Raw genomic sequence first — 11,678 nt, 5'->3', positions numbered from 1 at the left:
GCATGCCACAAACATTTCCTGCATCAGGTAAAAGTAGAACCAAGTGAGGACAGTCCCCCTAGGTTGGACAGAGGAGTGGACATTGGAGAAGTGCAAAATAGATAATCACGAGATTGAGAAAGGTGAGGAATGTGCCATGACTTCAGCCACAAGAGATAATTTGAGACTGTGGATAGGTCTCCTGCTCTGGGAGAGACAGAAGCCTGATTAGAGAAGTGAAAGAGGGAGTTGTGAGATAAATTAGCATGGATTTTTAGGGCAACCACATCTTCGAGATCACTGAAAAGGAAAGAAGATTGAATATGGAGTGATAGTTTGGAAATAGTGCAGGAGAATGGAATGTTTTTCTCATTTTGAGAAAGTGCTAATGGATAGTTTTTCGAAAGGAAAGCAACAATATCTTAGGAAATGATATTAGTATGGGTGTCAGGATAGGAATTTGAATGGTCAATAGCTCGCGAATGGAGTCAAGAGCAGGTAGTGTGTCTCATGGATGAGTTGAGCTAAGAGAACAACTGGAGACGCCAACCCAGGACTAGATGGGAGTCAAAGGAGGGAAGAGAATACCAGAGGCCGTTGAACATGTGGTATTACTATTAGAAGTTATGTAAGGGCTGGTTATGAACACGAGTAGGGCAGTTGATAAGATGGAGGGAAAAATTTAGTGAGAACAGGAAGGCAATAAATTCAGAAGGGGCAAAAGAGTGGAAATGGAGATTAAAATCATCAAGAATGCTCAGTGGAGAGGCTGATGGTGAACCTCTCAGTGAGAAACTTGGGATGACTTAATAGACAATGAATATTTTAAAGGAGAAGCAGGAGACAAAAAGTTGAGGTGTTCAATGGAGGTGCAAGATGTTAGGGAGAATGTCAATGGAAGCAGAACATTCTCTGAAGGAATATAAAATATTTCTGATTTTTAATCTTAGATTTTGATTCCTTCTGATTTGCTTTAACACTGACATTCGACATTACTTCTTTGCATACAACAAAATATTCAGGATGTACCACAGCATTAGTGTATTCTTACTACACAGAAAAATTCTAAAGGGAGGACCTACCATCTGTGATTAACTAGCGAAATTATGGAAAGCGTTAGACTGGAGGAAAAAGCACAGTAAATGCACAAAACTGAATGACAGATCAGATTATTGGTTAGTACATAAAGAATGGCAGAAAGTGGCAAAGACTAATCTCGAGGAAGAAATTAAGACTGAGAGAAGCAATGCTAATACTGAAAGCAAAAGTTTCTACATTTGAAAATGAAAATAGCAAAGTGTGTGGTTGTTGGTCCAAGGGAGAGAGAGAGGGAAGAGAGAAAAATAGGGTATTAATAAATAATGAAATGATAGTTAAAAATAATAAATATTTTGTTTTTGTCTTCACTATGGTTGGTGTAAAATACATTCCATTAATAGCTGTAAGTGAGGAAGCAGAAGGAAGAGAAGAACATAGCAAAATTCCAATCACAAATGAAATGGAATTATGCAAACAAATGGAGCTGTGGGCTCAGGTTCCTGTGTCCAAATACATTTCATCCTGGGGTCTTGAAAAAATTATTAATAACGTAGATGTATTGATATTAATTTTCCAACATTCCATAAATTCAAAGTGCCCATCAGACTGGGAACGAGAAATGCAATACCTTGTTTAAGAAGAAAGGGATGTAGCAAACAGCAGGTCAGTTAGCTTCATCTCTAAGTTGAGAAAATATTAGAACTGATCATTAAAAAGATTACAGCTATGCACATAGAGAAATTCAAGGTGGTCATAAAAAGCCAACATGGTTTCGTGGAAGGGAATCATTCTAAGTAACTTCTGAGAGATCTTTGAAGGAGTAACATTGTGAATTAAGGCTAGCCTGTAGAATGTACTATCTGAATTTCCAGAAGGCATTTGATAAATCAGAAAGATTATTGTGGAAAATAAAAGTCATAGTGTAAAAGGCAACATATTAACATGGATATGATATTATTTTCTGCCTGCCAGCCAACCAGAGTATGCCTAAACGGTCCTTGATTGACAGAATGTGATGAAGTCCTACAGGAGACTTTGCTGTGGCCTCGAACTTTTACAATTTACATTAATGACTTGGATGAAGGGAGTGGAGTTATGGTAACTAAATTCACAAATTACATTAAGATAGCTAGGAAAGTATGTTGTTATAAAGAATACTTGAAGAAGCTGCAGATGATATAAATAGGTTGAGTGAGCGAGTAAAATCTGGTAAAATGAATATAACATGGGAAAATATGAAGTTGGTGATCTTGGAGGGAGAATAAAAGAATATTTCTTAAATGCAGAACAACTGCAGAATTCAGAACGCGGGGAACATAAGTGTTCTCATGCATGATTGACAGGTAGAGAACAATTTCTTTTCATTCATTCACAGGATGCAGGCATTGCTAGCTAGGCCAGTATATATTGCCCATGCCCAATTCCCCAGAGGGCACTTAAAAGTCAACCACATTGCCGTGGGTCTGGAGTTACATGTATACTAGACCAGGTAAGGATTGCAGTTTCCTTCCCTAAAGTATATTAGTGAACCAGGTGGGTTTTTGTGACAACCAATGATTGTTTCATGGCCATCACGAGACCCTGAATTCCAGATTTTTATTGATTTCAAATTCCACCATCTGAATTATGGAATTTAGATCCAGTTCCCTAGAACATTACCCAAGTTTCTGAATTAACAGTCTGCCAATAATACCACTAAGCCACCTTTCCTCATAATCAAGGCAAACTAGCAAGTCATATAAAAGTGGATAGTAAGAGCATCCTTAATTATATAAAAGGAAAAAGGAGGCAAAATGAATATAGAACCCTTGGAGCGATACTGGGGATACAATGACAGGGATGCAGTTAGTAGCAGAGTTGAACTAATACAAAGTCCCATGTTCTTCAGGGCTTATGCCCGAAACGTCGATTCTCCTGTTCCTTGGATGCTGCCTGACCTGCTGCGCTTTTCCAGCAACACATTTTCAGCTCTGATCTCCAGCATCTGCAGCCCTCACTTTCTCCTCGTACTATGGATAGAGGCTTGGCTAACTTACAGAAGACAGAACTGGAGTAAAGGTGACATTTTCAGGATGGCAACCTGAAACTAGTGAAGGGTCAGAGAGCAGTGCTTGTGTTGCAATTAAAATAGCGATAAGGGCAAATTTCTTCTTTCAGAAATCAATCAATCTGTGGAATTCTTTCCTGCAGAAGGCTGCAGAGTCTAAGTCATAAAGTATATTCAAGGCTGAAGTAGATTTTTTTTATTTTTGGGAAAAAGTGGGGGGGGGGGGGGGGTGAAAAGTGGAGTTAAGGATTATCTGATCAGCAATGATTTTATTGAATAGTTGAACTGACATATTAGGCCAAATAGTCTACTTCCGCTCCTACATTTTATGGCTAATAAGTAAAAGCGTTATATGCTTTGGTTATGCAGGACATTTGGGAGACCACATCTTGAACAGTGCATGCCATTTTCGTCTCCTTATTGAGGAAGGATATGAAATTCAGAGACAGGTCAGATGTGTTTTACCAGATTGACACTTGGAGTAAAGAGGGTGCCTTTATAAAACAGATTGAACAAGCTGGGCTTGTTTAGAGATTAGATGAGTGAGGGGTGACTGGATTGAAGTGATAAGGTGGGTGTGGAAAAGATATTCCTCTTGTATATCAGTCCAGAAATAAGTGCCACTTAAAGTTTGCGGCCAATCTTCTCTGATATACTTTACTCCATTGCCTCAGAAAGCAAGAGATGGGAGGTCATTGAATATTATTGAGACAGAGACGGATAGATACTTGTTAATCTAAAGTGAAAGTGAGGACTGCAGATGCTGGAAATCAGAGTCTAGATTAGAGTGGTGCTAGAAAAGCACAGCAGGTCAGGCAGCATCCGAGGAGCAGGAAAATCAATGTTTTGGGCAAAAGCCCTTCATCAGGAATGGAACTAATCCAGGGGTAGATGGGAATGTGAAACCAACAGATCAGTTATGATTTACTGAATGGTAGAACAGGCTTGGTGTTGGTGTGTGGGGGAATGGTCAACATTTGCTTTTATTTTATGGACCTAAGTTAGTTCAACAGAAAATAGAGCAGTAATTGTCAAAAGCTTTGAGCACATTATTCTAAACTTAATCCAAGATTACATCAGAGCCTTAATTTCCTTTAAAGAAGTCCCCCCTTTTCCCCAGACATTCTTTCCCTATTAATCCTCAATACTATTATGTTACAGAAAATGAGATGAAAAAAGTAACTAATACAAAGTCCCATGTTATAAATATCTAGAGCATGGTTCATTTGTGCATGTGAATTTTAATTCCTAAAACTAAAAATTAATTGTTGAAAGTGGGATAAATAAAAATGGAGCACCTTGAAGTGTATTACATTTAAGTTTGGGGTTATGTTTTGTTAAGGGGATGACAGCTGGGAAGCTACAAATGGCCAAAATACTAAAATAATTCAGAAATAATCTGAACGGAAGGGATGAATCTATGAAATAGCAGGTGGGCTGGATACCTCATTCTGCAAAGCTTGAAGCAATGGGAGTTAGAGCTAAACTAGCTCGTTCCACAAACCTCCAAACATCAGATCAAGATCAGCTCAGAGCAGAATAAATCATCATGGTGATAGGTACACCTTAAGAAAATTTTCTGGTACTGATTTGCACATTTGCCAATAAGCGATATATCTGCAGTTTGGAGCTGGTGTGTTAAAGTAGAATGGACTTCAGACAATACAAGTGTTGCTGTTAGCAAACACGTAACAGGCAATTATGCCTCAGAAATGCCTCAGATAGGTGGGTCTATGGTGCAAAACAAAAAAAAAAGGACTGTCTACCAGTGGACTAAACTGAAGCTCTGCGTGCTATTGAACTTCAGGGCAGCTGAAACTGAAACTGAAACAAATCCGCAAGCAGTATTTGATAAGTTTGAGAAAAATTGGAGCTTACAGAAATTCGGTGGTAGCTCAGTGAAGCTACATAATTGACAAAAGCCTAAATTGTGCGAGTAATTGGATGCTTTGGAGCAGTTTCAGGAGTCTTCGGGCACTTGGTCTCAGTAGAAGAGACTGAGATACCAAAAGGGGAAAAATGTTATAAAGGCAAAATTAATGGCTCTTTAGTTGAACATGAGTACTTACTTTGACCCACTTCCAAATACAGATCTTCAGAAAATTAAGCAAGTGCAATTTGCTTTTGAATTAAATCACAGTTGCATCAATCAAAAAACACCTCAATTAATTAATTCAATACAATCTACTTCAATAAGGTGATCAGAACAAAACCAGTTTTTCTCAATTTGAAATAACAATTAATGTATCATACTATTATGTATATTCTTACATAAATAAACAGGCAAGATACCAGGTTATAGTTGATCTAGCATTATTTTCAAAGTGCATTCTGACTGGACATACTTGTACACATGAAGAACTCAGTATCTAAACAACCGTGTTAGCACTACCAAAGACAACAGCTTTGTGCTATTGTTAAAAAGGTATAAAACGTATTAAGTAAGATCTACAATAAATTTGCAATAACTGATGCAAAATAGTTTTAACCAGTGCAAAGCAAAAATGAGAAGTTCCTCAAAAGTTGCCATACCTCTTACGAGAATAAATTTTTTTGGGTGATTATAATATTCACTACACTTATTTTTCTAACAGTGAGTGTTGTCATCTAAGTCTTAATAAAACACACAAGACAAAGGCTACCATAGGGTTTTAATGTTAACTTTTATTATTTCAAAACAACTATGTTGCATGTCATTGTCCTTGCATTAGAAATAAACCAATTTTTTTTTAAGGGAACAGAACTTAGAGAGGATTATGAAAGTTGTCCCAATCGATTGGTGGTGAACGTGACCAGTTATAAAATACACAAGTGATTATTCATTGAATAACATGTTCACAGAAGAATTCTCATGACTGTGCATCACATTTCTTTCTTCCACTGAGTAAAAACTGCAAGTAACATTTACAGAAATGACAGCATAAAAAGGTGAATGAATGAAAATTAAACTGAAATCAGAAGATCAAGGAATATGCAATATGCAGGAACCAGAGAATGGTAGTAACAAAATTGAGGCTTCCCCACCCAGAATCACTCCTGTCCTGTGGTTTCCAATTCAACACTTCCTGATTTGAGGCCATTTCAAACAAGCCTCATCCAAATCCACACTTTTATTTCCAACAGGAGCAGCTGATCTGAGAGGACATGCAAGAACTCTCATTATTCCCTCCACCCAACCCTCAAGCACTACAATCTTAAGTGAGATGGGCTTGCTAAGAAGTGTGGGGATAGAACCTGGTAACTTCCTATCTGCATGGTGAAGTTTTGCACTGGGCACTGCATTTACCAACAGTTACAGTAAATATTTAAGTGAATTTTTAAAAAATGCATTTTCATCCTACTACTGATTACAGTGATTTTGTAGATCAGAACATCCTTTGGGAACAGAGTACGAGGTATGTTTGGGCAGTTATTTTGCACATGAAAAGTTTTAAATCTATTCGAACTCTCACATGGAACATTAAACAAACAACATTTTTAGAAATTTGTAGAAATCACTTCATGGAAAATGTTTCAGTCGTGTAGGTTGTAGTTCCTGGTCTACATGGAAGGATTTCCCTGGATCAAAATTTCATGTCCAAGAGACTTCCAACATTCTTTTCTTCTGAAGCTAATAACTCATCCTAAAACAGTACACAGTCATAAACAATGTTCTACTTCAGTAAAATCAATTCTGAATGCCCCGGTGGGCTACTCACATTTAAAACATAGCTTAGTCAAATATGATCTAGCAATGTCACATATCTCTTTATCAAGAGTAACTGAACAACAAGCAGGAATAGGAATCCTCTCTCTAACCGAAAGACATTTACTTCACAGCCATTTCAGTTTAGTGAGCATGTTGCTGGAACTTTGAGTTTTAATGATTTTTAAGGTTTAGCACAATGGAGTCACCTGGTCTGCTTAGCTGCTGACGGTTTAGATAATGGAAGGAACAAAGAACCCAATGCAGGGTGAATAAAATCTCAAGGCCAGAGATAACAAGAATGCACCTATAGATCCTTAAATCAGGAAGGCCATTTAAAAAAAAATGCCTATATTGGCAACAATCTATGTTTTCTCACATCCAAACAAAACCAAGCAACAATAACACAAATTTCAACATAATATTGCAGCTATAAAAGCTAAAACAAGTAGAATTTTCACAGCCAGATTGAAGGATTAGGCCTCTGTTCTAGGTAAATTACTATTTAGATTTTCGCAAGCTTTTCAGCATTGGGGAACTTTGTCTGGCACTGTTCAGAACATACTAAATTTATAGAGCTCAAACATTCATCGAATTTTAAAAAGTTAATTAAATTCTCAGTAGATACCCTTCTTGGCAAAAAGCAGTCCATTACATTCTTCACTACTAGGCCAGGAAGAACTGGATGGGATGAAAAAAGGATTTCTGAAAATCTACCAGATTTCTATAAAGTGGCACGAACATTCTACATATGGCCTGCTCAGAGCATACTAAGAAATCCCCATTTAATGACACATTTACTAAAACGTTGTCAAAACTATGTTTAGAAGTGAAAACAATGCTTAGAAAATCCTTTGTAGTTTACTATGCTGTTATTCAGAAATAAATGTTATTATTTAAGTGCTCTATTGTATAAAACTAAGATTTATTTTTTCTTTCGCCAATTCATTGCCATGTATTTTTCCTCCACAGTATAACACTCAAAATATGGTACAATTAACAGTATACAAATTTTGACCCAGAGTGCCAAATTAACACCACAAACCATGAGATTATTTCCACCTCCAATGATATTAACAAATGGTAAATGCAGCATTTTGTTAAAACTTTTGCAAATGCAAGATCTGTACAAATATAAACTACATTCAGGCTACATCAAGTCAATTAGCTGGCATTTTGTTTTTTAAAAAAGATAAGCTGAGTCTAGTTAAAATTTAACACTGGTCCTGCAGAGATGTCAAATTATACACTTAAATGTCTGGACAATGCTTTAATATTGTATCTTAGATATTTAGAATTTGCTGAGATAAATTTCTCCCAAAATATTGCAGGCTGCACAGCCCATGTCCAAACATAATTGGAGAAATAATGTTTTGACTTAATAAACACATAAATTGTGGTTTCACACAAATGCCATCTGAAAAAGTGGACATTTGTTGAGATGTTAAAACTCCCTTAATCTGTGATCAAGCAATCCTAATTTAAGAAAACTCTCAGCCAGTAGATGGATTTGCAAGCAATTAAACCTGAAGTGTTAGTTATGAGCCTTACCCCTAATATAACTTGACCATAATATGGCAAACAACAGGTAATATAGGCACTTCAGACTGAAGTACAGGACAGTATTTACAGACTTTGCCCAAAATAAATGAACTCAGAAGCGTGGCTGGCTATGCTCTGATTAATCAGCTAAATTTTGTTCATGGAAGTTGTTAGTGAATAGTTCATAGGGAAGTCAAAGTTACCGATCAATAAAACTAAAATAAAATGGAAAGCTAAATATATTTGGTTTTCTTTAATACCTTTACACAAAAAACACAATTTTGCATATTTGAGAAAGGGATAGTACAACTAATGATTTAACCCTGTAGTGGAGCTGCTGCATTACTGAAAATAATAACTATCTGACCATGTTGGTCTTATTTATCAGGCTACCATGAATAATAATATGGTTTCCAACTTCTCTAAGTTTTAAATTAGAAATTTAGAAAAAATGGTGGTGCAGGTATCAACAAATGTCAATTTGTGAATGCTACAAAGGCGACTCAGTACACAAAAGGTTAGATTTCTTACACAGATTAGCAGTCCTTTGGGGAAAAAGAATCATCACTCTGGTCTACCTCAGGTATCATCTTTGGAGGTTTCAACAGGTGCACCCTGAAATCATTTTCCACTCAGCTTTCAGCCCTAATTTTGCCATTAAGAATATATGCAATAGTGGTATAGAGTATTCAAGCCTCATATTTTTACAATTACTTTCAAATTTCAACCTACAGAATTTAATTTCATTCATAAATAATGGTATAACAAAGATTAGTTCTATCTTTTTCATAATGAGAAGCTATTAAACTGCAACACAGCAACATATATGTTAAACATCTTTAAGTAATATGTCAAAACATTAATTATATCCTTCAAGATGGATTGCAATTTTTAGAGCATGAAGAATTAAAGACAAGGTGTCAGATACATGTGAAATAATTTACAGGAGACAGTATTAGGACAAAACAACTTTTCATTCAAAATACATTTCATATCAGAAGCTTCAAGTATGACAACAAAAAATGTGACATTGGAGAAACAAAATGAATGTGAAACAATACATTATGGTTGCGTTCCAGTTTAAAACTGTCTTTTTGGGAAAATGGGAGAATGAGGCCCACACTGAAGGCTAGTCAATGACCCTGACAAATACCCATGAAGAAAATATTTTTCAAAAGGTAATTTGGCACAAGTAAAATAAATTAAATATAATTGAGACAATTGGTATTCAAAAATTTTAAGTTTAGGAATGCTTCATTGAATGAATTAAATTTGTTGTCACAGCAAAATATGCTACAAGTTTTTACATACCTTGCCACGTGACAGCAATGCATGAAACTTAGTACAATAATACAGTTGCAAATGTCAATTAAAATGGATCCCTTTGCTTTTATTGCACAGATTTCCTTTTGTTTTAAATCTCCAAGCATGCGCCAATAACCATTTATTGCACAACACAGGAGGGTTTCAAACCTTCTCACAAGGTATATCCTCACAGTAAACTAAACAACAGAGATGATTTATTGTTGAAATTACAAGATTTCTTCCTAAGTGCTGCATTAATACTGCTTAATAAATGAAATAGGGTCAGTCGCAGGAACTTAACCAGCTATCAGTATGTGCCCTGATATACACTAGTAGAAATGCAGTAAAGGAAGTAGTTTTCAGTGCCTGCAGGCAAGTCTGTGTTAAAGTTCAAAAATTGACTGATCAAAGTGCTTTTGGACTCAGCAGTACTTTTTCCTCTACCAGATTCCAAGAATCTGAACATCAACATGTGTCATCTGTAAAATAAAAAGAGGTTTGAATAAGAACATTGGTAGGATTATGGCATACACATCATTCTCAATTATTAAATCTGAACCAATTATAATAAAGTACAGTGATCCATTGTTCAGACTGTAAACTTTTCAATTCATCATAGTATTCACATTTGTCTTTTCATGCATTCTTCTAAAGAAATTTGCTTTAGCAATGAAAGATGACAGAAAAAAACTTAAGTACTGCAAATGCTGGACATTTGGTATGGTCTGGCAGCATCCAAAAAGAGAATTAAAAATAAAATCACCTGACAGGAATTGGTGTTTCAATGAAGTTTGATAAGCAATCACATCAACAAATACTCAGTATGTTATACTATGGAATCTACCGAATAGCTTTAAAGAAGTGTAAAAGCTTTCATCTTACACCATTAATAGAAGCTAAGGATGGATCATAAAATTAACAATAGGTTATCAGTGCTTCACTTTAGATTATGTTCTGCATTGCATAGGATCATTCAAACTCCGCCTCCACTCCCAACACCACCTGACAGCACATTCCCATGCAATCACAGAAGGTGCAACACTCGCCCATTTATCTTCTCCTTCCTCACCAGGGCTGTGCGCCACCTTTCAGGTGAAGCAGTGACTTAGTTGTGCTTCATTCAATTTAGATTACTGTGTTTACTGGTCACAATGCGATCTCCTCCATAACATGGAGATGAAACAGTCCGGGTGACTGCTTTGCATGTACCTATGTTCTGTCTGTAAAAATGATCCCAGGTTTCCAGTTGCCTGCCACTCCAATACAGTAGTGTTCCCATGACAACCTGTCTCAGGCTTGCTACACCACCTGTGCAAACTCGATGCAAGCTGGAGGAACAACATCCCGTTTTCTGCCAAGGTACCTTACAGCCTTCAGGATGCAATTTTGAATTTAACAATTTCAAAGCATGAACACCGCCCTTTCCTTGAATATTAGTTAACTGCTCAACCCTAAGTCCCGTTAACTACTTATAATCTCCATTATCACCTACCTAGCTTCTCTTTTACCCTGGCTTACAATCAACCATCTCTGTCGGAGTACCTTTCTTTCTCCCCTTCTCTCTTTGGGCTCCCTGTACCTACCAACACACTCCTTTGCTCCCTCACTCCTGCCACCCCTGTCACGAACACAAATACCGTTTTTGACCTGATTCTGAAGAAGCAGCACAGGATTTGAAGTGTTAACACTGTTTTCTCTTCAAGATGCTGGCAAATCTGCTGTGTTTCTCAAACAATTTCTGCTTTGGGCAGTATGGTGGCTCAGTGGTTAGCACTGCTGCCTCACAGCACCAGGGTCCCAGGTTCGATTCCAGACTTGGGTTAACTGTCTGTGTGTAGTTTGCACATTCTCCCAGTGTCTGCATGGGTTTCCTCTGGGTGCTCCGGTTTCCTCCCACAGTCCAAAGATGTGCCGGTCAGGTGAATTGGCCATGCTAATTTGCTCATAGTGTTTAGTGCATTAGTCAGAGGGAAATGGGACTGGATGGGTTACTCTTCGGAGGGTTGGTGTGGACTTGTTGGACCGAAAGGCCTGTTTCCACACTGTAGGGAATCTAATCCAATTTAATCTCTTTATTTGTTA

At 37.0% G+C, this 11,678-nt stretch overlaps 1 protein-coding gene across 4 annotated transcripts in view; it reads right to left on the bottom strand.

Annotated features, from left to right (window-relative positions):
* Positions 1-5,708: 5,708 nt before the first annotated feature.
* ube2wb (ubiquitin conjugating enzyme E2 Wb) overlaps positions 5,709-11,678 on the bottom strand; it is a 56,021-nt gene continuing 50,051 nt past the window's right edge. For all 4 annotated transcript variants that reach the window (XM_043689165.1, XM_043689164.1, XM_043689166.1 and 1 more), the window contains one exon: positions 5,709-10,075. In XM_043689165.1, the coding sequence (XP_043545100.1) occupies positions 10,062-10,075 (14 nt within the window). In that variant the 3' untranslated portion in view covers positions 5,709-10,061. The remainder of the gene's footprint in view (positions 10,076-11,678) is intronic.

The sequence above is a fragment of the Chiloscyllium plagiosum genome, chromosome 4 (genome assembly GCF_004010195.1).
Source record: "Chiloscyllium plagiosum isolate BGI_BamShark_2017 chromosome 4, ASM401019v2, whole genome shotgun sequence".
Lineage (NCBI taxonomy): Eukaryota > Metazoa > Chordata > Chondrichthyes > Orectolobiformes > Hemiscylliidae > Chiloscyllium > Chiloscyllium plagiosum.
Note: the sequence above shows the minus strand (reverse complement) of the source record. Positions and strands in the feature narration are given on the sequence as shown.